The sequence below is a fragment of the Myotis nattereri genome, assembly GCF_964212035.1.
Source record: "Myotis nattereri genome assembly, chromosome: 3".
NCBI classification, from domain to species: domain Eukaryota; kingdom Metazoa; phylum Chordata; class Mammalia; order Chiroptera; family Vespertilionidae; genus Myotis; species Myotis nattereri.
This window is the reverse complement of record NC_138077.1, coordinates 32,948,290-32,975,607: the sequence shown is the minus strand read 5'-3', so window position 1 is coordinate 32,975,607 and position 27,318 is coordinate 32,948,290. Positions and strand designations below refer to the sequence as shown.

Sequence of the window (27,318 nt, the reverse complement as noted above, 5' to 3'; positions counted from 1 at the left end):
ACTGGCAGCCCAGGGCCCTGCATGGTCTAATCACATTTTAGTTGGTCCATATAGGGAAATTTCGATTTTGCTTTTTTTGAAATAGTGATTGCAGGACCTCAACCAGCAGGAGCTGGGTTGCAGCTGCCCTTGTAGATGGTACATCAACCATCATGTACTGTGACACATGCTTGGCCTCTAAAGGCATTTGAATTTGCAATTTCTGGGATGTGGTTTAAGTTTTTTAAAAGTAACAACAACGACAACAGCAATCCTTTTCACGGTAGAAGAACCCTACTTAAGTCAGAAAGAATTAAAACATTTATTGGGCATAAATATATTACATATACACTACAGATATAGTTAGGTATTACATATAGCATAGTATTTGCAAAATCTATACATTAAAATTGATATGGCAGTTTTAATACAATGTATATGAAATAGTCTAAAATTTACAATACAGGAAAACATATGATTTTTTTTTTCTCCTAAAGTTGAAAGCTTGGAATGTATGTCCAACAGTGAGGTAAAACATTTTGTCTTAAAATTTAAAGAATTGTGCAAGGATAACATTCAAACACATTCAGTGAGGGCACTTTTCAATTTTGACAGGAATACTGAATTACTGTAGCCAACAAAACACAGTTAGAAAATGCCAACATTTCAAGTTGATAACAACAAGGCAGGTAATATGAAAACAAATCTTTTACAAAAGTTTTCTTTTTAAACAATTTCTTTGAGGACAAAGGGCAGTTTGCTTCACATGACTGGAATTTCTTGTGCCAGGGCTGAGTTTGACATACAGAGCATCCGAAAGCCACTCACTCATTCCTACATACTGCAAAAGGGCAAAGAGACAAGGTTAATATAACACTTTATTTTATTGTTCATGTGTATGGCAATATATATATAGTTATATATCAATATCACATATACATATTTGTGATAGAAAACAGTGCCGGATAGAGTAATAATTTGTTGATTGAAGGGTTTATAATGAATACCAAATAAAGAAGAGCAATAAAATAAAGTGCCGTCAGCTAGTGTTTCGCACACTTCTGCTTTCTGGTGGTTAAATCTGGTAGTATGAACATCTCAAAAAGATCCAATAGTCATAGCAATTTTGGCCTAAAGTATTATTTCATTTTAAAAATCTCAACTGATTCAGAGAGCAGTTGTTTTTTATAGCAGCAGTTCTAAAGTGTTTCCAAAAAGGGACTTTTTTTCCCCCTGCAAACAAGGTTTTTGTACTCAGTTGTATCTTTGTTGCTTAAAAAATGCCTTCTCCCCATCACCTGCATGAAATTGTCTCAGAAACTGCAGATGCAACGTTACAGTGGGCCATGATACACATTTAAATAGAGAGATGTGTTGGAAGGCCAGAACTTTGGCAAAAATATATTTACCTTGATATCATCAGTTTGCAAGGCTAATTAAACTAATTATTATAGTCAATAACAAAATACAGAACTCTCTAGTACTTACTACATCAATATAGGCACACAGAATAATTAGTTAATCTTAGCACTTTCTTTAAGAGATGATTATGGTTTTCTGGGTACATGTAAACTTTTCAATCACTGATAATGGATTTTTTTTTTTTTTTTTGGCATTTAATGCACTAGATGCTCTTATCTTTAAAAACACAAGAAAACGTCAGAAGATTGATAATACTACAGATGTTTGCCAAGGAACAAGACTGACCTAAAATTACAAAAGTATAAAAGACAAAAAAATATAACATGCTACAAGGGAAAATTAGTACATAAGTACATTTAAAAAATTTTTACAATAAATAAAGATTGCACTGTAATTGGCATTTAAAGTACTGTATGCAGAATATAGTATAAATAAACCAAAAACAAAATAATGTTGGTTTCCCCATGACTTTGGTATGGGAATATTATAAGCTAGTAAAGGATACTGCATCTTAAGACAACATAGACCAAGCACAAAATAGCTATGATCAAGAAAAACCAAGTAGCAAAAATATACAAAAACAGAAGGCAGGGGGATACACTGTGTCTGTTGCACCCTTTTGGAATATATTTGCACCTCCAACTCTTAAATGTCCCTGAGGTACGCGAACATTATGGACTTCATATAAATAATCCAATGACTTTGGGTTAAAATTGATTATCTCATGACTCAAAATAAACATGCAAGAGTAACACTTTGCACTCCAATAGCACCTGTTAATCAAGGATCTCAAAACACTTACAAACATTAGAATCCCCATTTTGTTTATTTTATTTTTAATGCACGGGAAAACGGAGGCACAGAGAGGTGAAGTGACGTGTCCAGGTCATGCAGCCAGTCAGTGACAGATCCAGGGAAGAGTCTAGGCTCCTTGAGCCCCAGACACCCTGTGCTTACCACCGAATACCATTCTCTCTCCACACACGAGCAGGCCAACCCCACAAAAAGAGGAACTACTGATTCAGATGATTCTCCTCTGGGTGTTACCAATTTTCATCTGCTGTTAACTTAGTGTATGTGCACTGAGTTCAGGTTTTGAAATTCAATCACTTCACTGATACCTCAAAGAACAGCCTAAAGGCAAATCTTTCAAAAACAATCAGCTGATATATAAGAAGATTGCTCACAATTAGTGTAAATCATGGACAATGGGCAGAGGCACTAAACTGTCACCAGTTCTCGTCATATAAATCTGGTCAAACATAACAGAATATAATAACTCTAGTGATTAGATTAGGAGTAGTTATATACAAAGACAAACAAACAAGTTAAAGCAGCTTTTAAAATAGCTGAACAAGGAAACAACTAACTATTGCACAATGCCCTCTTAAAGTTACTGCTATGAATCGACGTGGTAAAATCTACAATGCTCCATAATTTATAGGTGCATTTTGGTTACTTGATTTCTTAGACAGGCAGCTCATAGTGTTAAATCATAAGAGATACAGACTATTAAAACATTTTAGATTAAAGTACACATTTTGATTTAAATGAACTAAACACAGTGAAAAAACTGAGTGACAATATGGTTGTTTAGGGCAGCCTTATCTGAGTGAACACATCTTCTGTATGCTGTTGTTGTGTGGTAATACTCTGAACAACACTGAAATCCTAGCCCGGTAACTACACACTGTGATTCACGTTGACAGCTAGATGGTCAAGACATTGAAGTGACTGATGAATATAAATTACTAAATTGTAACATGGGGGAAAAAAATCACAGACTTGCAAAAGATATCAGTGAACACAGAATAAAGGCAGATCTGAAAATGTAAAAGAAAGATAAGAAAGCTAGCTTTTGGTATCTGGTTTGCTTTTCTTCTTTAAAACAAAAAAATCCAGTTTAATCTCTTCCTAGTTTTGCATTTCAAAAAGGTGCACCAAAACACTGATATTTTTTCCTAGCTAAATCTGTAAAACAAGAGAAGTATATAAATCAAAGAACAAAGGGGTTTAAAAAGGGGATTATCTGAATAAATGTGTGTATTAAAATGTGTAGCATTAATTAAATTCATACCTCTAGTTTTGTTGGGTTTGTTTACTTCATTAAGAAGTACTGTAATATAAAGGCAAATAAAATGGACAAAGTTGCAAAGCCAACCACAACGAGGGCTGCAAACTGTTCATCAGTAGGCATCATGCTCTTCATTTTGGGGTCATCTAAGCTCCCCATGTCCCCTGTAAGCATGACCTCACTTCGTTGTAATACGAAAGCTGCAGAGGGGCTGAAAGCTCCGCAGAGCTCCTGAGAGGTGTCTAAACAGCGACGGCACGCACACACGCGGAACCTGTAGTCTGTGTTGGTCTGGAGGCCTGAGATTTGGAATGTGGCTTCTTCTCCCTTGTACACCTTCAAAAAAAGGAAAAGTCCTGGTCAGTTAATTTAGTAATACTGTGGTCTCTAAAGTAATAATCACATAAAGTCAGGAGACTCATGGACCTGGCTTGGTTTAAACGAACTCTGTAACATCAAGAATTACCAGAAAGGTATTTCTTCCAATCTGTATTTCATCCATAAAAGAGGAATTCCACCCCACTCTAAATAAAACAATACAAAACCCAGTGACTGTGACACTGACAGGAGATAAGGCACTGACTAGAACTAGAGCTGACATAAGTAATAGAGAACATCTAGCTAAATTTCAATGATTATTTAGACTATAAATCAGAAGATGACTTAATTCTTACAAAGGGCTCTATGATCTTGATCCACAGAACAAATAAAGATATTTTAATCAAAACAATTAAAAGCACTGAATTGTGAGTAAAAACAGTGAGATGCCAAGTTTCAGCTGAATGACTTCTGACAATTACAGATACATCATGTGATACTATACCATTAAGATATCCCACCTCTAGCCCTAAAAGGTAAGCATTATTCTGATTTCTAACTCTGTAAATAGTTTTACCTGTTCTAGAAGTTCATATAAACAGAATCAAAGAGTATACACTCTCTCGTGCCTACAAGATTCATCTACATTACTTGTTATTGATTATTGATTCAGTAGTTACTACTTTTATTGAGGAGCAGTGTTCCACTGTATGCCTATACCTCAATTTATCCATTTTCTTTTTGACGGATGTTTGTATTGTTCTCAGTTTTATATAATAAGACTAGGGGCCCGGTGCACAAAATTCGTGCACTGGATGTGTGTGTGTGTGTGTGTGTGTGTGTGGGGGGGGGGGGGAGTGTCCCTCAGCCCAGCCTGCCCCCTCTCACATACTGGGAGCCCTCAGGCATTGACCCCCATCACCCTCCAATCGCAGGATCGGCCCCTTGCCCAGGCCTGACGCCTCTGACAGCCCTCAGGCATTGACCCCCATCACCCCCCATCACTGGTTCTGCCCCCAGCCCAGGCCTGATGCCTCTGGCCCAGAAGTCAGGCCTGGGCAGGGGACCCCCAGACCCCTCCGATTGCTGGCTCTGCCCCTTACCCAGGCCTGATGCCTCGGCCAGAGGCGTAGACCTCCATCACCCTCCGATCGCCTGATCGGCTCCTTGCCCAGGCCTGACGCCTCCGCCAGAGGTGTCAGGCTTGGACAGGGGACCCCCATCTCCCCCCGATCACTGGCTCTGACCCCCGCCCAGGCCTGAGGCCTCTGGCCCAGGAATCATGCCTGGGCAGGGGACCCCCATCTCCCTCTGATCACTTGCTCCACCCCCCGCCCAAGCCTGATGCCTCTGACCCAGGCTTCAGGCCTGGGCAAGTGGACCATCATATCCCTCCAATCCCTGGCTCTGCCCCCCACCCAGGCCTGATGCCTTGGCCAGAGGAGTTGACCCTCATCACCCTCCGATCACCAGTCACCGGATCGGCCCCTTGACAAGGCCTGAGGCCTCCGGCAAAGGTGTCAGGCCTGGGCAGGGGACCCCCAGCTCCCCGCGGTTGCAGGCTCTGCCCCTGCCCAGGCCTAATGCCTCTGGCTGAGGAGTCCAGCCTGGGCAGTGGGGACCCGCAGCGGCAGATCGCTCTGCCCCTGCCCAGGCCTAACACCTCTGGCTGAAGCATTAGGCCTGGGCAGGGGACCCCCAGCTCCCTACGGTTGCAGGCTCCCCCGTTGCCCAGGCCTAACGCCTCTGGCCTAGGCGTCCGGCCCGGGCAGCGGGGACCCGCAGTGGCAGCGGGGGGCGCCGCGATCGTGGGCTTCGCTTTAGGCCCAGGCAATGGACCCCTAGCTCCCGGGACTGCCAGCTTCGACCGTGCCCAGCTCCCATCGCTGGCTCCAGCCCTACTTCCTGCTATCACTGGCCAGGGAGGCAAAGGCGCCTGATTCTCAGATCATGGTTGGGGGGCAGGGCAAAGGCGGCCCTGGGGCCGCCTTTGCCCTGCCCCCAGCTCTTAGCTCCCCCCTGGGTTTCAGATCACTGTCAGTGGCAGGGGGCTTCTTCCTGCTTTCCCTTTCGCCTCCCTGCATTGTGCCTACATATGCAAATTAGCCGCCATCTTTGTTGGCAGTCAACTGCCATCTTAGTTGGCAGTTAATTTGCATATAGCCCTGATTAGCCAATGAAAAGGGTAGCGCCGTACTCCAATTACCATTTTTCTCTTTTATTAGTGTAGATTGCTTTATATAATAAGATTGTTATGAGCATTTTTGTACAAATCTTTAAGGACTTGATTTTATTTTTCTTAGGCAGTACCTTGGAGAAGAAGAGCTGGGTCACAGGCAAAGTCTATATTTAACTTCAGAAGAAACAGTTTCAAAAGTGACTGAATCACTGAATTCCCATCAGCAAAGTATGAGAGTTCCAGTTGCTCCACACATCCTTGTCAACATTTGTTATTGTCAGTATTTTATATTTTAGCCACTCTAGATGAGAATGGTACCTCATTTGCATTTCTCTGATGACTGATAATGTTCCCCACCTTTTCACATGCTTATTGGTCATTCATATACTTTCTTTTGTGAAGAGTGAGTTCAAGTTTTTGGCCTGTTTTTAATGTTTGCTTTCATTAATTAGCAGGGGCTCTCTAGATAATCTGGATGTAAGTCCTTTGTTAGACGTACCTTGTGAATACCTCCTTCTAGCTTCATGGCTTGTCTAATAATTTCTTAAGAAATATTTGATGTAACCCAATTTATCACAAATTATTATTTAAATAATTCAGCAGCCCATCTTAAGTGTTCTTTTGCTGTATGACTAATCTGTTTTTTCCCCATTAGGATCTGAGATGTTTCCTTCCCCTTTGCTAATTCTAATATAGGGTGTGGCAAAAGTAGATTTACAACTGTGAGTATGAAAACCACAGTTTATTTTTGTATTATTATTTACTAATTATTATATTATTTTCTATATGAACAACTGTAAACTGAAATTTGCCCCACCTGTACAGTCACCACGAGGCTTACTATTAAAGGACTTGAAAACTACCAGTTAACTTAGAGATTACCACTCTTGAGTCGACCGATGCTAATAAAAATCTTTAAGAGAGGAGAGGTCTTAACAAGGTTCTTCTACCAAAGTGATACTAATCCTCAAAAACTTACAGGAATAATAGATTAGATCAAAACTACATAAAAATGTATGGCTTATATTAGAGTCAGTGAATACAAAAAAAAACTAGCTGGGTTCAACGAAATCACTAAGAGATTGGATGATGAGTAATTAAACAAGAAAGTAAAATGAAGTGAACTCTTTCTATGTGAGTGCCACTGAGTTGCATCTGTAGAGGGCTTAAAACATGCCTGGTACACAGTAACCACACAGTAAAAGTAAGCCATTATTATTATTATTATTATTATTATTATTATTAATACTATTTAAAACTCAAGAACAACTCCAAATATATCCTTACAATACAACAATTCAAAATGATAGATATGGGCATTTTCAACAGGCCACCTTAGTAAAGTTGTGAATTTAGCCCATTAGTACAAATCCCATAGAAAATAAGAACGGAGTAATTCCAACAACCTCGGCTTTGTCTGAGACACTCACCAGCTACAGAGTTAGTGGGAAACCACAAACGTTTAGTGTTTCTGAAGCCTGCCTGCCAATGTCTCTCACAAAGCAGGACATCCCACCAGTGAACACAAGGGCACTGGCCACACATCTAGAGTTGGGCAAGTTGACAGACAGCAAAAGAATCTCAAAGCTCAGAAAAGGGACCAGACTTTTAATGTTGACCTGATATTTAGTCTTTTTCTTAAGATTTTTCCTCCCTCATTTTGAGTGTCTCATTTATTGTACTTTTTTTTTCTAGTAACTAAGCCCTAAAAAACAATTATTTGTTTCTCCTACTTTTCCAGATTCATCATTTCATTTGCTGTTTTCTTTATAAGATTTTAAGCACATTCGACCTGGTGAGTTACCCTGCTTCTTTAAAGACTGTGCATGTCCTCATCTAATTACTAGTGTGACAGCGGGTCCAGTTCACTTGGCCCCACCATCTCCCTGGTGTGTCCAGGTAACCCACCCTGGGTTCTGCCTCCCCGAAGGAAGCACTGTCTTCATGATGTACAGCAAACAGTCCCCCCACCAGTCGGTGTCGAGCAAAGACTCAGGAAGTGTTGCTGTGATGTGGCCTCTTAATATCTGCCGCCAAACAATGACTTCACTGCAAAAAACCACTTAATAACCTCTCCCACAGATGTTTTAGAGAGTTTTGCAAAATGGATTCAATTTTTTATTTAGTATCTATTGAAATGATTTCTACCTGTATGATTTCCATAATTTGCATGACTTGGTCCCTTTAAGAAAGTTGGCCCAGAAGTACATTTAATTTTTATCATTTTGATTGCACTTCTCAGCTCTAATTCCTTAGAGTGAAGTTCTCTGCAAATGTATTTTTTTAAAAAAATATATTCTTTTCTTTTTAATATATTTTATTGATTTTTTACAGAGAGTAAAGGAGAGGGATAGAGAGTTACAAACATCGATGAGAGAGAAACATCAATCAGCTGCCTCCTGCACACTCCCTACTGGGTATGTGCCTGCAACCAAGGTACATGCCCTTGACCGGAATCGAACCTGGGACCCTTGAGTCTGCAGGCCAATGCTCTATCCACTGAGCCAAACCGGCTAGGGCTCTGCAAATATATTTTGAAAGCCAAGTACTTTTCTTGCACCATTAGGCAGAAAGCTTAGTGAAGGAAAATGAATATGTAATTGAAGAGAACTTCCTTAATGACAAGTTCAATCAAAAGGTAGGTTTTACCACTGCATGGGAGAACATATTTGCAAATGTTATCACCGATAAGGGTTTAATCTCCAACATTTACAGGGAACTCATACAACTTAACAAAAGGAAGATAAACAACCCAATCAAAAAATGGGCAACGGACCTAAATAGATACTTTTCGAAAGAAGACAGAAGTAAGGCCAAAAGACATATGAAAACATGTTCAAAGTCATTAATCATCCAAGAGATGCAAATCAAAATGACAATGCAGTACCATCTCATACTTGTCAGAATGGCTATCATCAACAAATGACAAGTGCTGGCAAGGATGTGGAGAAAAAGGAATCCTCGTGCACTGCTGGTGGGAATGCAGACTGGTGCAGCCACTGTGGAGAACAGTATGGAGTTTCCTCAAAAAACTAAAAATGGAACTCCCATTTGACCCGGTAATCCCACTTCTAGGAATATATCCCAAGAAACTAGAAACACCAATTAGAAAGGATATAGGCACCACTATGTTCATAGCAGCACAATTTACAATAGTTAAGATTTGGAAACAGCCGAAGTGCCCATCAATAGATGAGTGGATTAAAAAACTGTGGTACACCTACACAATGGAATACTACGCTGCGGTAAAAAAGGAGTTCTTACCATTTGCAACAGCATGGATGGAACTGGAGAGCATTATGCTAAGTGAAATAAGCCAGTCAGAGAAAGATAAATATCACATGATCTCACTCATTTATGGATTATAATCAACAACATAAACTGATGAACAAAAACAGGTCCAGAGACAGAGAAGCATCGATCAGATGGTCAAACCTCAGAGGGAAGGTAGGGGAGGGTGGGGGTAAGGGGGAGAGATCAACCAAAGGATTTGTATGCATGCACAAAAGCCTAACCAATGGACATAGACACCATGGGGTGAGGGCATGAGTGGGGGTGGGGTGGGAGGTAACGTGGGGATAAGGACACATGTAATAATTTAATCAATAAAAGAATTTTTTAAAAAGTTAGGCTTTAATTTGTAAGTGCTCTTCTTTTAGCCATTCTTCTTGTTTTAATTAGAATAGCTCCCCCTTTCCACAAGGATTGGCAATACAAGGTTAACACTATCTTAAAAAAAGAAATATTTGTGATAACTATATTGTGTGAAGGGCTGTGTCTATTATCTCCACAGCAACCAGCACAATGGCTTGAACAAAGTGGACACTCAGTGAATGTTCTCTAATTGGAACCCTCAAATACGCAATAGTAGATATTCTTGTACACTGTCTGAAAAGAGGAACAGTTATTAGAAGACACACACACACAAACCACAGAGGCAGCAGCAGGAGCTCAGTACCGGCGCAGTCCATTGTAAATGGAGTCATTAACAACGATGGAGTTGTTTTCAATGTATTGATAGAAAACATGGAGTTTCTAATCTACTTTAGAAATAGTCAACAATGCTTATTAAGCTTTTTGGATTAATTCTGAGCTAAGGAAAAATTAAAACAATCCCCAAACCCCATTTCCTCAGGCTTCTGATTCCTACGGTTTGAGTTAATGGATTTATTTTTGTGTAAATAATCACAGCCATGAGATCACAAAACCACAAGGTCACCAGGCCCAGTACAGCTGTGCCTCCAGCCAGGCAACGGCTCATGAATGTGCAGCTCTCCATGGCAGGGCAGCGGCCCGGCCTCCATCCATTTAAGACTTTCTTTATTGAAGTAACCAATCAAAATACCACAATAAGTATATAGGCAATATTATTTTTACAGAGACGATTTTGTTCCTGATTTGATGTACAATATATTTTAAAGTAATTGTGACATGTTTATTCCCAATGGGAGGGTTTAAAGTAATATGCAGAAAAACAAAATGAAGCATTTGTGACCCTTAATTCAGAATAACATGCTGTGTAGCTAAAATCCCTTAAACAGCCTTTCAGGGCAGAGCACTGGAGCCTGTATCTGGACCAGTGCCGGCACCTCCGCTGACATCAGCCCTCTCCCAAGACCTGGAAGCGGGGGACACAGCTGCAGAGCGCTGTCCCTCACACAGTGCCTCTCAAGACTGAGAGGATCGGAGGTGCACAGGAACCCTGAGTCAGAAATCAGCGTCCCCACTTTTACAAGATGCCGCTCAGTGAGTTGGATTAATTCCTCCAGTATCCCATGACTATGGGAGGCTGACCTGACCCCTCACCTCCTCTGTAGAGAGTGCAGGCTGGGCAGCACTGTGTATCTGAGTCAAAGAGGACAGGCAAGGGCAATTACTGAACTGCTTCTTGGGGGTGTGTGGTTTTCACTGAGAACACGTCCATGCTGTTCTGTTATACACCCGGCACTCCACAGTGCAAACAAAGCACCTCACAGTTTCTCTAGAACCCCAAGATCCTATACTTGGACTCCAGGAAATTGAATATAAATTTATTTCATACGACATTTTAAATAAATGTATACATGAGGCTTTTTGGGGTGTGAGGCAGTCATAACTTTGTCAAATACTTAAACCTTAAACCTAAAACCCATAAGAACCTAGGAATCAGTAAAATAAATGATTGTTTTAAACTATCTCCCTCTTGATCTATTCTTATTTGGCTTTGGATTTGGCACTTTAATCGTGGAAAAATAGAAGAATGTACATGAGATAGTCACAGCCTTACGGTTTAATTTCTGTTAGGGAATTGAATTGAAAGGCATGAAAAAATGTAATCTTATTAATCAATGTCACTCCAACAAATTTAATAAAAAATTTAAAAAAATTACTCAAACAAAAAATAAAAAAAATATGTAGGCTCCAAGTCTAAGTTCTGTCAAGAGAAGTTCTTACAGTATCTTATGTGATACTATGAAGACTCAATACACATCTAGTACTACATTCTAAAATGACACTAAATAGAAATACACTGATAGAGAGATGCCATTAAATTAAAAATGGAGTGCCTTAAATTTTCAGATGCTTCAAAGGTCATCTTAATGCAACAAATATGAGAACCAAGAATATTAATAACTTGTCACAAATTCTGACTCCTAACAGGTAATGATGTCTTACAATTTACTACTTTTTTCTCACCTTCAATGTCTATATTTAAATAATCTTTATAAAAAATATTGCTTTCTGAACAGGAATGTGAATATGAATTATTTCCCTACATTCTTATGTATGCTGTAAACTGTTTGCTATATCTTGTGCAAATGCATACCTAAATATGCATGCGATTTTCATTCAGTTCAAGAATGCTTAACAATTAATGTTGATTGAAAAGAAGTTCTAAGCTTCTTGAGAAAACCACGTGCTTAGAATGTTTATTAAGTGGCAGAAAAGCCAAATCAAGATAAGCAGGCATCCTAAGACCCAGTCAAATTTTAGGTGAGATTTAATACTTTCAGTTAATAATTAAAACCAGCTGAACAAAAGAAAGCTAATCAGCTAGAACTGAGGCAAAGTCAAGTCACTGCTTCTAGCATAACGTCAGAAAAGGCCTTGGGCTTTGCCATACGTTGCTGTGACAATAAACTTGGGGCGCAGGATACCCTCCTCTTGAAGGTGGTTTTTACCTAAGTTACAACATCCCTGCTAAACCCGCCCCATGCAGAAGCTGGCTCTTTTCACCGCTGTAAGTGTAAATAACGCTGTTCCTTGGAAACTGCCTCTTCCGTGCTTACAAGAAACATTTACCGAGTGCCTAGCTATGTGCCAGTCCTGGGAAAACAAAAAGGGTAAACAGCCCACACATCAGTGGATCCTGAATGGTTAGTGCGGTGACCAAGGTATACATAGTGCTCCCTCGGAGCCTGCAACCTGCAGGCTGTGCTCAGCAGTGATTACCGCTCATTTTCTTTTGCTTTGCCTCTATGAATTCAAAGCCTGTTATCTCTGGACTATAATTATTTTAACCATTACTCTGCACACATAATATAAATAGCTTTCATTCCCTATCTCGTGTCCAGAACAAGTGAATGAAGTACTCAAAACATCATGTTTAACTTAACGCTGATTGAATAGGGAGAAGCAGAAAACTCAGTACAAATTGTCCCTGACTCCACTGAGGTTTCCATGTACCCCACCGACCTTAATCATTTCTTGGTAAATGTAGGGAAGACATGGTTATGTGGAGAATGCTAACCCCTGCCTACTGAGCCTGGCCTGTACTATTGTGTTTCTACCTATTTTTAACAAGAAACTCTTGTTTGTAACTGTTTATAATAAAAAAATATATTCTGAGGCCTATGTGGGATTGCATATTATATTAGTATTTATATGTCCATGGGTCTAAACATATGCCATTAAACAAATAGCAGATTCAAAACAACCAATCTATCAATAAAATCTAGATTACTGAGTGGATTTACCTATATTTTTGGCAATGACTGACATGTATAAATATTGCTTTTTATTTTATTTATTTTTTGAAAATATATTTTTATTTATTTTAGTGAGGAAGGAAGAGGGAGAGAAAGATGGAAACATAAATGATGAGAGAGAATCACTGATTAGCAGCTTTCTGAATGCACCCTACTGAGCCAGCAACCCGGACATGTGCCCTGACTGGGAATCAAACCGTGACCTCCTGGTTCACAGGTCAACGTTCAACCACTGAGACACTCCAGCAGGGGCTAGATATTGCCTTTTAAAGATAAAACAGTAACCACTGTGCTTTAGGAACATTTGTTTCCAAAAACAGGTGGAAAAGTATGAGACATGCAATAAAAGGAAACTTCAATGATGAATATGCAATGAATGTACTGTTGGGAAATGAACTGTTAAGTGTCAAGTAATATGTTGTGAAATCTTGTAACATTTCATCTCTAATCGTGTTTTCATTGCTACCGAACAGGAAAATGCTACTGGTGTTAATGATGACTAAATCCAGCAGGAAAATCCTCTGCTCTCTACCTGAGCTGAGACCCTGAAACCAATCACATCTTTCTGGCAAGCTCAAACAATTACACATCTAAAATTATTTACTTTGAAACCGGACATATTGTGTAGGATGAGACTGGAACGTGAAAGGAAACAGTAGTGTTTTTGCTCTTATTTAAGAGGAATAGCGGAAACTCTGGTGACATCATCCACTGATATTACTCAATACTGGTGGATGTCATAGTTAAAATACAGTTTTTACAAAATGTGCTGAAAACAATTCATTCTTTTATCTGATACTTCATATTAAGAAAGTACAGTGAAATGTACTAAAATTTCTTTGATTCACTTTATACATTTTTATTTGCAAGTATTATCTATATCTATGTATAGAAAAGGCTAAGTGACCAACCGTACATCCGCCCAACCTGGCTGGTACATATGACACGCACTGGCAATTTAAAACTAAACGTTGACTTGCGCACGCACGATACATATAAAACTCTCGCCAGTGCCAATCACACGTGTTTTAATTTTATAATACTATATTATATATACTATTTTGACATGTAATTTTTTGTAGTAACATAATTACCACATGAATCTTTCTTCTAATTAATTTCCTTTCAATGTGCACAAATCTGTGCATTGGGCCACTAGTTACAATACAAGGAACATTGACCAGCAATTAAACAAAAACTGAATCAGATTATTTTCAACTTGCTTTGTGTATCTGTAGCCTCAAGAGCTGGATAAAGAATTCTTCACTAATTATGCTAATTTCAGAAGACAGGTGGCAATGTGTCTTCAATTTTCTGAGTTTGATATAAATGCACGACTAAAGTGCTGATAAGAATGGGCCTCAGCTTTCCTAATGTAGTAATGGTATGATGTCCTGATTTCACATAAACAAACAGTCATTAAGTTCCTGGGAACATTATAGAAACCAAGAGAGTATCTGAATCTTTACTCGCTAGTGTCTTAGAATGTGTGGGTTTGGAAGAATTAGGGATCAAGAAGGGGTGTGAATTATAAAACTAAATTCTTTATCTGGCTAGATTCCAATGACATTTTCTCTTGCGAAGGTTTATCATGTGATCTGCACAGCCTTACTACTCAGGTTATGGCCCAGCAACCCCTGCATCACGTGGGAGCTTGAACCCTCACCCCAGACCCACTGAACCAGAGTCTGCATTTTAACAGGTTCCCCTGCACATTGGAGGGTGACTGAGAGCTCCTGAATCACAGCCACAAGAGTTAGTCGGTCCTATTCCTTATTCTGCTGCTGTAACTTCTATTAAAAGCAGACGGGGCATAGGCTCCAGTAGTTCGGTAAAGACTACCTGCTCTCTACACTAAAACCACTGGCACTTTAGCTTTCAATTACATAGACCTTGATGTTTGCTGCCAATATCAAATACAAACACAGAACTCTTTACAGATAAGATTATGCTTGAGAACTGACAGTTTGAGATGAATAACACCACATACAAAATAAAATGTAAACCAGGGCTTATGAACTCTAAAGAACTAGGTAATGGGTGCGCATAGGGAGTTTCCACAATTGATTTTAAGAAAAATGGAGCTCACTGGTCACTGAAGCACTCATGGCGACAGGGGAAGGCAAGGGCCAGCCTGACTCAGAGCTGCACACCTGCTGTGCACAGTGGTTCTCACCTGTTTGTACTCAGATTCTCTTCCAACCAATACCTGCAGAACGTAGTTGACAGGGTCGCCTTTCATTGGTGGTACCGTCTCCCATACAATTTCACATGAATTTCCTTCTAACTGTGTTACTCGAGGTGCTGAAATACAAATTAACACACTCAAGATCAGAATTAAGCATCACATTAACAGTGACAATTTTAGTAATCTGAAGGAGAGAGAGAGAGAGAGAGAGAGAGAGAGAGAGAGAGAGAGAGAGAGGGCACTTGTGTCTGCCCCAGAGGAGTTACTTGCCCAGCCTCCTATAAAACCTGCAGGGTGCCCTTTCCACAGGGAAAATACTCCGAGACTGGCCAGCCATTGGTGAAACATTCTTTGCTCATTATCCTATTGATAACTGCTGGGCCTGAACTGAGTTTTTGTTATTTTTTTTCCAAAGTCTACCTTCTATGATTAGGTTCTGAGCTAGGTAATTTGGGGAATGCAAAAATCGGTACCATAAACCCCGCTTTCCAGGAAATTAAGGTCTAACTGAGGGAAGGGGAGAGTAAGGTATGAGACAAGTACAGATAGAAACATACTGTAAAGCAGATTAGAACGAGAAGTATAAATAAAATGTTAGGAAATTCCAGTGGAGAAAGAGTCCTATGCGTGACAGTCTAAGGAAGGTTGAGGAACAAGTGACATTTGAGGTAGGTCCCGGGGAATGGGCTGCACTGAAAGCCTTTAAATTTAAATTGTCGCATATTTATAGTTTTCAGTTTATTTTTCACCTACTGGACTCACCATTCTGGTTTAAAGTTAAATTATATTAGTTTGTAGTAAGGCACGTAAGATGTTATAGAAATTTAAAATATTTTCTCATTGTTTATGAATATCTCTACAGCTTAATTTAATATCAATTTTTGTTTTTTAACCAGAGCTTATAACTAACTGCTCTCTGTGAACCTCTTTATTCTTTAATTTCAAATTACATGAGACTAATTCCTTAGAGGCACTGTTTCTACCTATAATTCTATAAAGAATGTTTCAGAAAAATAAAGGTTTTCTTTAAAAACAAAGAAAGTTGAAATTAGTTTGCCAAAATTCTAAGCAATGTATGGAAAAACTAAATAAGGAATCTCTTCAGACTGAACAGTCCCACAGCTAAGACAACACTGTCCTGAACATATGAGGAAGAGGAAGAGGCGATCAGGTGGCGTGTGAGGAAGCTGTCCGGGAGGAAAGGTGCCCTGAAGAGCAAGTGCCACCAATCAGTTCAGTGTTCTGTTTTCCACGAAATGAATCTCCAGCAACCACTTGGAGAGGCAGTCAGTGCCTGAAATGTGCTAATGGTAAACTGGCGAAGCTTCCCCCTCCCAGCCCACCTATGCCAGTGCGTGGGGAATCTCTTACAAAAGGGCTCGAGTGACCAGCCAGGCCTTGCACGTGTGCATCCATTTACACTAGTTTCTTAGTCATAGGAAGAAGCAATTGCCAAAGAGCTCTGGACCGCTGTGGTGCAGGGAAGCAGGGGGAAGTATTTATCATAAAGTACCCTGCAAGGATCTATGGGAAACCGGGACAAAATCCAAGCCAGTCCCCGACCCAGGTCTTGGAGCCACTCACCCTCCTGTGCCAAACTCTGTGCTCTGGTGGTAGCTGGCATTGCTTCTGCAGGTGTAAGCAGTGAGTCAAATGGCCTTGCTCCTGGGGCCATGCACATGTAGGACTTGTTTTCAGGCTATGCATGCCCCCCAGCCACTAAATATAGCAAACCCTCACTTTTACCCATGTAAAACCAGGTTCATGAGGCAGATTGTCTGTCCCTCAACTTCAAGGCCATTCTGGGTAGCAGCTGGATCAAGCCACCAGTGATGCCCACCATCTCAAAGATGGGCAGTAGGGGCCTTCATAAGAATCATGTTACTGGGGAGAGTGGGGCTCAGGAGTTCTGGGGGGCTAGGTCGAGGCCCAAGGCTAGGTGGGAAGGGTTGAGCCAGTGCCACCCTGAAGCTCTGCCCTGCTTAGCAAGTCAGCTGTGCAGAAGGCAGAATGCTGTGGCCAGAAATGGGAGATGCGGGCTCAGCAGATCCGTGGAGGGAGCACCTGGGCCGAGTGGCTTTTGCTCACACCAACCTCAGGAAGGAGGCAGAGCGTCAACTAGTCACTCACAAACCTCATGGAGATGAGAGCAGACCACTGCTGCAGCTTGCCAGCGGCATCTCTCCACAGTGAGAGCGCTGGACCAGGGAACAGGTACTGAAGTGCCCACATCAGTCTCAGCCTGGGCACCACGGTCCTCCAAGGATGAATGCCAACCTCTGCTCCTCCTCAGTGCCTTTGGGAAGGGAGATTCTCCAACCTCCCGTGGTAAATTGTCATAAGCACTACGCCAGGATTTCCCTCCCACTTCTCACCAAAGTCTGCCGCTGGGGTCTGTCTCTTCTTTGTCCATCTATCCCCCGTGGGGATGAGACCATTAAATTTGCAATAATCCATTATACATACTTGATAAAGTCTTTTGGTAGGCCATCTCCTTTAAGGTCTCTCATTTCCCCCCCAAAACCCATTTCCCTATCTTTTCTTTTAGAAAGTTATATCTTGCTGATATTGGACATACAGGGTGTCCCCCAAAAATGTATACACACTTTAACAGCTGATAGTGCAATTTTGAAATGAAATGTATTTTAATAAATACTGCCTTTATAATTTAAAGTGTGTACACATTTTTTGGAACACCCTATATTACAAGAGTGTACTAAAGTCAGACTTGTACCTCCTACTCTAAGTTCTATTTCCTTCCTCTCACAGAAGAGCATGCCAGAATACAGGGTCTACAAACCTTTGAGGGTGGGGGGGACACTCTTCGTTGTGCTGAAGGTGTAGGTTTCTGAGAAGGGCCCTTCCCCAGCTTCGCTCGCTGCCTGGATTCGGAAGGAGTAGCACGTGAATTCCGTCAGTCTCTGGACCTTGTAGGTGTGGCTGGGTCCTCTGTAGATTGAAATAAACCTAGGAGGAGGAGCAGAATCCATCAGCCACATGAAGTTTTATTACTGAGAAGAAATTCATTACGATACAAACTAGTGGAGCAGATTAGACGAACTTGGTAAATGTTTTTCATACCGTCTGAATTATAATAATCACTCAGTTGCTAGTTAAAGTTTAGGGTCTAATGTATCTTTACATAAAATAAAAACACACGTTTAAGTACATATAAAGCTTAGAATGAAATCCCTTTAATTATGCTAGAGATTCTAGAAACATCATTTGTTTCTAGAATGCTTTTATTAATAAAATTTCAAGTTTTTCATAACGGTAATATCTATGTAATCTAATACTGTCAACCTACCTTCTACTAGGCAATGAAGTTAATGTTAATTGGCTACCTGAGAAATACAATGTCTGGTTTCCCTGAATTTTCCAAAACTGAGGTTTAGCTAGAAAATACTTAAACATGTACCCTCTACCTTCCCAAGAGCTCTCAAAGCCCCTTTCCCAAACTCATAAGAAGACATTTAGGATTATAACTCTTTGAGAAAATATGTAAAAGAAACAAAATACTTTGCTCAGAATCATCCATCACAGTTAATCAAAATAACAGAAAACAGCACAGGTAGGCTAAACACTTTAGATGGCAGCTTCTGGATCCTTTTCCCATCTGAACCAGGACACAATATGTGTACTTTTCTGCTAATTAATATTTCCATGAGACATAAGCATAGAAGGCGTGAGATTAAAAACTAAGTCCTTGCCCAGCCTGCATGGCTCACTGGTTGAGCATCGACCTATGAACCAGGTCACAATTCAATTCCCGGTCAGGGCACAGACCCGGGTTGTGGGTCGATTCCCAGTACAAGGAATGCAGGAGGCAACCGATCAATGATTCTCTTTCATCATTGATGTTTCTATCTCTCTCTCCCTCTCCCTCTCCTTTTCTCTCTGAAATAAATAAAAATTTATTTTTTAAAAAATAAGACCTTACATGTCAACTCTTGTGCCCCAGGGCCTTGAAAAATTGCTATTTTCACAATGAAACTGCATTACTTAGAACTACATCATATGGTCATTTGTCTTTTTATAGCTACTAGTAACTGTAAAACTTTGGAAATAATATGACGTCCCATAAATTATCCAGGATCTTTAGGAGATTCAGGGTCTGGATCCTGTTGGTCCAGGGACGCTTGGAGACACAGTCGGAGCTAATCCAACCACACAACGGCCTTGTTCCTGCACAGGCCACGTGGCTCTGCAGTCGCCAGTGCTTCCTCCGCACAGCACCTGAGGACAGTCGCTGTGTCCAGATGCTGCTGGAAGTCGGTCAGTGATAGAATCATAATTCAAAATGTGACTCTTAGGTCCATTTGGCCTAAGGGGTAAGCAAAATTCATGTATTCATTTAGCAAACATTTGAACATCTGCTGTGCACCAGGCTCTGTGCATTCAAAGCCGAGTAAGACCTAATCTCTGTCAGTCGGTTGGTCCTGGGTCTGGGCAGGGTTTTCTGAGGGAGAGCAGCAGCTTTTCCACGTGATAGGGAACAGTCCCTCTGGGTAGATGGATGGATAGAGGTAAAACAACTTTCTAAATGAAAACGGTCAGAATCAATACTTATTTTAAAATATCCATGCATTCATCAGCCTTTGCAGTTGAGTTCCTGAGCCACAGTCATTCTACCGATTACATGTCCCTCTGCTCTGCTCTGTAAGGAAGCACCTTTGACTGAAGGCTGAACACGTTAATGCCAGGGAAAGCCAGAGTCCAGGCTGAATCCCACAAATACCATGGCAACCTATTCAGTGCTCTTGACGCATCACCACCTTAATGAAGATACTCTTGCTAATGCCAGAGGCAAACAGCTATTTATTAACTCAGCCTCACCTGGGCCAGAATCTCTAACCTGAGTAATTGCCCTTAATTATACCACAAATTGGAAATCATGGTTTAAGAAGTAAAAGTGTTACATCTCCATTACAAACTTACAACAAAGCCTGGATTTTAAAGGAGTTGGGGGGACTACTACCCCCAGCAGTGGCTCCCTGTCCTGCCCTGCTTGAAAGTGAGCATTTCCTTTTGAAAATAAGCCCCGTGTGTCTATGCAGGCAGCAGAATGTCTCTGACTGTCCCTTTAATGCAGCCACCTGTCTGCTCCGGCGACAACAGAGCATGACCTGTTTGCTGCTCCGATGAAAGCCATCGCTGCGTTGCCTGACCTCCCTCCCCCCAGAAAAGGCATGGATGCGGGGAGGAGGAGGAGTTTTCCGACTTGGTTCTCAAAATGCATATGGAAATAGCTAACACAGATGGTGCCTAGTTAACCAGGTACAGACTCTCAGTAAGCAGGAAAGACAGTGGTGGGCATGACAGGCTCTCTCCTGAGTGCAAGGGGCAAGGAGGTGGGGAGGGGAGACATTGGGGATCCTAAGAGTTTCGGGGTTACCATTCCAAGAGAGCCAAGCATCAACAGTGCCAATCCCACGTTAACTGCCCACCTAGAGAAAGAGATACACCGTGTCCCCATGGGCCTGTGTCCTAATGGATGCACGAGGGCCCAGGGTCAGAGGAGCTGAGCAATGATGCCAGGTGGTTGTGCCCTCTGCCTTCTGAGGACCTACTCCAATCACCTCATCCCACAGGGGGACAGCTTCAGACAGACACCTTGTCTGCACACTGTTTAAGAGCTCATATTGTTCTCACTTTAGAAATTTTCTCTATCCTTTTCTCTTGAAGGAAACGAACAGCTAAGAGCAGAAAGAGGACTGAAGAATCAGATTGTGGGGTGAAAGGGATGAGAAAGGCCTGGTATGGAATATGGAATATGGAAATAATTTACCACAGTGACTTCTAATTACATATTATTTTACTGTTTTAACAAAGAATTTTATAAAATGTGCAAGTAGGTAGAGTCTAGTTCAGTTTAACAATCAGGAAATAAAATCCTTCAGAAAATCTCAGCTCTAATTTTAGGTTTCTGAAAATATCTTCATATGATAACAGACAGTTTGGCACTTTCAGTCTAATTTTAAGGTTTTTAATTTTGAAAACTTTTAATGGGTAACACTGCTTGTACGTTTTCTACACCCATCTTGGTAATGATACACTCTCTGTAAGTGTACGTTCTGTGACCAGGACTGGCAGTGCAGACCGGGACACCAGCAACTCCATCCTCTCCATGCCTCCACATTCTCCTCTGTGCAATGATAGGGCCGGCCTCAGAGAGCTGCTGTGAGGGTTAAGTGGGTTAATAAAAGAAGCCTACTCAGAACACCTGACATGTAATAACCACTCACTATGTGTTGTTAGCTGTAATTATATTATGATGCTGAGAATATAGGATTTTATTCATTTATTTATTTATTTTAATCCTCACCTGAGGATATTGTTTTCCACTGACTTTTAGAGAGAGTGAAAGGGGAGAGAGAAACATCAAATGGTTGCCTCCTAAATGCGCCCGACCGGGGCCTGGGGATCACCCTGCAACCAAGGTATATGCCCTCGACTGGGAATTGAACCTGCTACCCTTCGGTCCTTGGGCCAATGCTCTAACCACTGAGCAAAACTGGACCAGTCAAGACAAGACAGGATTTTAACAGAGACTCCACTCTCCCTCTGGGAGACCATCTGCATTACTGTCTTCCCTCCTGGGTGGGAAGTGAGCTGCGTGGTGAGCAAGGCTGCCCTGCAGACCAGACCCCGGGCCTCAGGCATCAGCTGTGGGGCTCCATCCACATGCATGTTTAAGGCTGCTGGCCTTTTCGCACTAGGACCCATCACCCATCACCCATCAGTGAAGTGCAGGCAGGAGCACCTCCCTCAGCAGACCGTGGTGGGAGGCAACATGACAGCTCGTGCAAAAGAACCTGCTAAGAGGAGGCCTCGCTGATCCTAAATTTCTTTCTGTATAAGCTGACAGTCTGTTTAAAAATTCTGTTTAAAATAATACAGGCCAACCAAAACAAAAGAAAAAGCAGGCAAGACAACACAAAAAGAACACAATTCCTCTTTTGTCCCAATTCTGTAATTATTTTCCATCATTCCAAGAGGCAGGAGAAGAGAGAATCATCTTTCTTCAGAGCCCGAGACTTATGCCTGTTGCACGGTGGTCTCTTTAGGAGGCTCTGTAGGTTAACATACCCTGTGGCTAGAACCACTCAGGGAGAGATTAACAATATTCATCAAATATTTGTCTTTTCAAAGATCAACTTAATTTTTTCTCCCTCCTAAATCTTTCTTCTTTTTTAAAGATCAACCTCATTTTACAATTCATTAATAGTAAGTGAGAAGCCTTTGGTGTAGGATTAAACATGCTATACTTCCTATGACACATGATGGGAGGATCCACACTTAAAATGCAATCAAGGACTGAGCTCAGTGCACGGCTTAGGCATAAGGAGGACAGTAGCATAGGAGCTTTCATATAACAAAAGTAACAGTGAACACTCCATTTTTACTCTGGTCACCAAATTAGATTAAATTATTTTGGGGAGACCCCCCCACACTCTATTTAGAGTGCATGGGGTCAGTGCTTGGACCCCACACATGCTCATGCACCATATGTCCTGGAACATGAGGCACAGGAGAGGGTGACAGGAGTCTGGTTGGCATGAAGGCCTGAACCATACTACCTAGGCATGCACTGCCCAAGTCTGGAGAAGGAAGAAGATCCCAGAATGGAGAGAAATCAACTGGGAATAGGGGAGACATAGAAACAGCAGGGTGACTAACCCACAAAAGATGGTTAAAAGAACTCTCTCTGAGACCTCAAACCCTTGATTTCTGAAGGTGGATGTGGCCCAGGGAACAAGGGACACCTTGTGTGGGGAAAGGCCTGCTTCTCCTGGCCACTCCCTGGCCTATGCTGTCTGCACCATCCTTCCCTTCTCCCTCCCCGCTCCTCCTCCAACACTGTTGGTGGGAAGTGGTGGAGTGCAGGGGCTTGGACCTAGGAAGACTGGATGCAAATCTCAGCTCTGCCTCTTAGAGCCCAGTCACTCGCCCCTGTAAGCATCAGTTTCTTCCATCTGCAAAACAGGGACAGTCTCCATCTCCTGGGCTGTTTTAAGAGTCAAATCTGGGAATGTGGGTAAAAAGCCCAAAACATAGTAAGAGTTCAATACATGGTATCCACTGGCTCTGCCCCACCGACCACCTCTCGGGGATCCAGACAGGCCAGTGTGCCCCGAGAACGGCTGTGCTCTCACCCCCTGCCATCCAGGCCTCTCTCCAGGTTACTGGGACCATTGCCAGCTCAATCCCAGCAGGAACAGGTCCATCTGAACTTGAGATGTTCTGCTACATCTGTATGGCCTGTGCTAGACAGACACATTGCTCTCCCCAAAATAACTTAATCTAACTTGGTGACCAGAGTAAAAACGAAATGTTCACTGTTAATTTTGTTGTATGAATGCTCCTGTGCTACAAACACAACGCAAGAATGTGTGTGTAGCAGGTGACATGGTTCCGGGACCACATTACATGCACCAAAGTCACTGAGTAATTTTAGGTATCAGTTCAGGTTGATGCATATGTAGCTCAGGGTCCCCAGTGGTATCACAGCTCCTTAAAGGTCACCCTGAGCCCACACTGGCAGCTCCTGAGGGGTCTTCTACCTCATCCTCAGTCCCTGCTGCCCATAGCCATGTCCCTTTGGAGGCACTAGCCCAGGGGTGGGCAAACTTTTTGACTCGAGGGCCACAATGGGTTCTGAAACTGGACCGGAGGGCCGGAACAAAAGCATGGATGGAGTGTTTGTGTGAACTAATATAAATTCAAAGTAAACATCATTACATAAAAAAGTACGGTCTTTTTTTTTTTTTTAGTTTTATTCATTTCAAAAGGGCCGGATCCAGGTGCACTAGCCCCATGAGCCAGGGCTCCTGTGAGGACCAGGTAAGAAGGGGATAGGTGTGGGAACACCTGTGGGGCTCCACTGCAGTGCTGCCCTATTGGGGCGGAGCCTGCAGGTAGAGTGGGTAATACAATCTTTCAGGCAGCAGACTTGATCGTGGGCTCCACAGCCGTTAAGGTGTTTCGGTCTCTGTAAACCGGTCTGACAATAGTGCTGACCCCTCAGGGGGCTGTTGTGAGAATCAAATGGGATAGTGCAGGGAGAGCCCATCACAAAATGCCCAGAACTTGTTATTAATCACGAAGCACCAAGGCTCTGATTTACCTCCTTTCTCAATGTTGCAGAAGCCTGAAGGCTGGCACCAGAATGCTTCTCTCTTACATTCCCACAGGCTTTCCTGAGTTAGGAGAGAAAGCTGTGCAAGAGAATACCATCCACTTTGTCTAGCAAACCCAGGCCAAGGAGACCAAGAACTGCTGCAGAAAACAGATGGCGATGGGAGCAGGGGGTCCTACATAAGTGCTGCCCATTAATGAGAATGTGGGCCTTTTTACTTAGGGAAAGGGAAAATGGAGAGAAATGCTCTCTTGTACAAAAAATATTTACTTGGAAGGAAGACATAAACAAGGCAGAAGGTTGGCTGGGTCACTGAAAGTCCAATCTAAATCAATTCTTTCATGGCTCTGCCTCCGACTTGCTTCAGAGTGACTGAATGTCTTCTTGAAAGTAAACACTTGGAGAGTAACAAGCACACTTGGTTTTAACGCTGGCAATTTATCAGTGATTAAAAACATGCTCTATGTATCCGTGAATACAAAATGATTCTGTGCATTCTGCGGGCCTGTCAGAGCACTGCGTGAGGGGAGGAGGGAGGGAACAAAGACCTTGGCCACAATGCAGAGTCTGTTACCTTCACTGTGAACTTGAACAAGCTGATAACTCCCAAGGCTGAGTTTCCAGACACTTGGGATAATAATGTCTTGTTCACCAGGCAGTGATTTTTATGAGATCCAAATCAAAGGACCAAGTAAATTCTATGATCCATATTAAATACATACTAGGAAGGCACAATAAGAGATTTTTGATATTTTCAAGAAATTCTAGGGGGTGGCTATACTTTTAACCTCAGTATTTTAAGCTTTAACACTCTGAAAGATGACTTTTTGCACTAAACTGCAACTGAAGGAAGAAACCCAGACATGTTACGTCTTTGAACTTTTCTTTCTTTTTTTTTTTTAAATATATTTTATTGATTTTTTACAGAGAGGAAGGGAGAGAGATAGAGAGTTAGAAACATCGATGAGAGAGAAACATCGATCAGCTGCCTCCTGCACATCTCCTACTGGGGATATGCCCGCAACCCAGGTACATGCCCCCAACCGGAATCGAACCTGGGACCCTTCAGTCCGCAGGCCGACGCTCTATCCACTGAGCCAAACCGGTTTTGGCCTTTGAAATTTTCTTTATCTCTCTATATAAAAGGCTAAGCAACAGGCCGACTGGCTGACAGGTATGAAACTCACTGACCACCAGGGGGCAGACGCTCAATGCAGGAGCTGCTGAGCGACAGCAACTTTGCGGAGTGCCCTTGCACTCCGTGACCCCTCAGGGAATGATGGACTGCTGGTTTCAGCTCGATCCCCACAGGCCAGGCTGAGGGACCCCACCTGCTGGAGAGACCCCTGCTCACTCCACAGACACCCTTCGATCCCCAGCACCAGCCGCCCCAGGTGCGGCCAGCCAGGAAGGGACTGCGGAAGGTTGGCTCCAGGGCATGTCCGGCCCGTCTGGCTCAGTCCTGCCCCGCTGGCCACTTTCTTTCTTTCTTTTTTAAAAAAATATATTTTATTGATTTTTTACAGAGAGGAAGGGTGAGGGATAGAGAGTTAGAAACATCGATGAGAGAGAAACACATCCCTTACTGGGGATGTGCCCGCAACCAAGGTACATGCCCTTGACTGGAATCAAACCTGGGACCCTTCAGTCCACCGGCTGACGCTCTATCCACTGAGCCAAACCGGTTAGAGCTGGCCACTTTCTAATTAATTTCCTTTCAATGTGCAGGAATCCATGTGCAGGCATCTAATGCGCAGGCCTCTAATGTTAAATAATTTTAGAGGAAAATGATATATGAAGAATTTAATTTTAAAATGTGCTTCCTTAAGAACAGTGTTTCAAAAGATATATCCAAGAATGCTCTTGGATAGCTTAACAGGGGTGGGGAACCTTTTTTCTGCCAAGGGTCATTTGGATATTTATACCATCATTCACAGGGCATATAAAATTATCAACTGAAAAAATTAGCCTGCTATATTTGGTCAAACATTTAATGAACTCACACCTAATGCCTTGGCAGGGCCAGAACAAATGATTTCATGGGTCTTATATGGCCCACGGGCCAGACGTTCCCTACTGCAGGCTTATAACTTCAATTTGCAGGAGAACATAAGAGATAATGCTAAGATTTTTGTGTTCACTCCTTTGTTGCTATCTTGTAGTGTCTAGGCCATTATAGGCTAACAGCAGCCCATTAATATCAACTCGTCAAAATGATTCAATCTGCTGACCTAAAATGGCCTGCAATTTATTAAGGGCTACAAAAGGCATGTTTCAAAACATGTTTCACACTAATACACATCAATAGATGTTAGTAAGCTCTGTACAGCTATATTCCTTAACAGTGACACGTTACTGTCTTTATTTTTTCTCTGTTTCCCTGGGTTTTATGGTGTGTGTGTGTGTGTGTGTGTGTGTGTGTGTGTGTGTGTGTGTGTGTGAATATCCTACATTATTGAAGTGACGTTTGGGAATAGAGGATGTTCAAAAACAGGAATGGATAGCATGTGCCCTCACTCCACCAAGAACACCGAGTCCTGTCATGTCTATGCAGAAGCAGCTGAAGCAGATGGCATTGTGTGGGGACACCTGAGGCAGGGCAGGTGTGTTCCTTGCACTGGTTTGCATGCTAATGAGCGTCCCCATATGCAGGCTGAGCATGAAAAGTGCCAAGAGCCATTTCCAAAACCCCAGTGAGGAAAGGAGTGCAATGCCTGCCCTGTCCCCAGCTGCATTCGGACCTCCGATTTGTGATGGATCAGGCTGCAGTACTTTATGGTTAGGGTTCTTTTCTAAGAAATAGCATGTCACCATAGCTACTGATAAAACTCTTTACGTAGAATAAAGAATAAAAAATTCCTATTTTCAATTTTTTGTTCAAACGGGATTTCGTTGTTGATATATTAAAGAAATTTATTTATATTCAAAGGAAGGCTGGCTAGAGTCTCCGGAGGCCACCTGAGGACCGTGAGACCCACCATTCTCCTGCTTTGCTTTCAAGTATAGACAGGGAGTCTCCTCTTCAAGCTCCTCCCAGGACTCCAGATTTCT

General features: G+C 42.0%; 1 protein-coding gene across 1 annotated transcript in view; it reads right to left on the bottom strand.

Annotated features, from left to right (window-relative positions):
* Positions 1 to 282: 282 nt before the first annotated feature.
* FNDC3B (fibronectin type III domain containing 3B) overlaps positions 283 to 27,318 on the bottom strand; it is a 332,113-nt gene continuing 305,077 nt past the window's right edge. Inside the window, exons 24-27 of the mRNA XM_081085667.1 lie at positions 17,929 to 18,095; positions 15,117 to 15,244; positions 3,479 to 3,811; positions 283 to 820 (exon numbers count right to left, since the gene is read on the bottom strand). Coding sequence (XP_080941793.1) covers positions 3,500 to 3,811; positions 15,117 to 15,244; positions 17,929 to 18,095 — 607 coding nt within the window. The 3' untranslated portion in view covers positions 283 to 820; positions 3,479 to 3,499. The remainder of the gene's footprint in view (positions 821 to 3,478; positions 3,812 to 15,116; positions 15,245 to 17,928; positions 18,096 to 27,318) is intronic.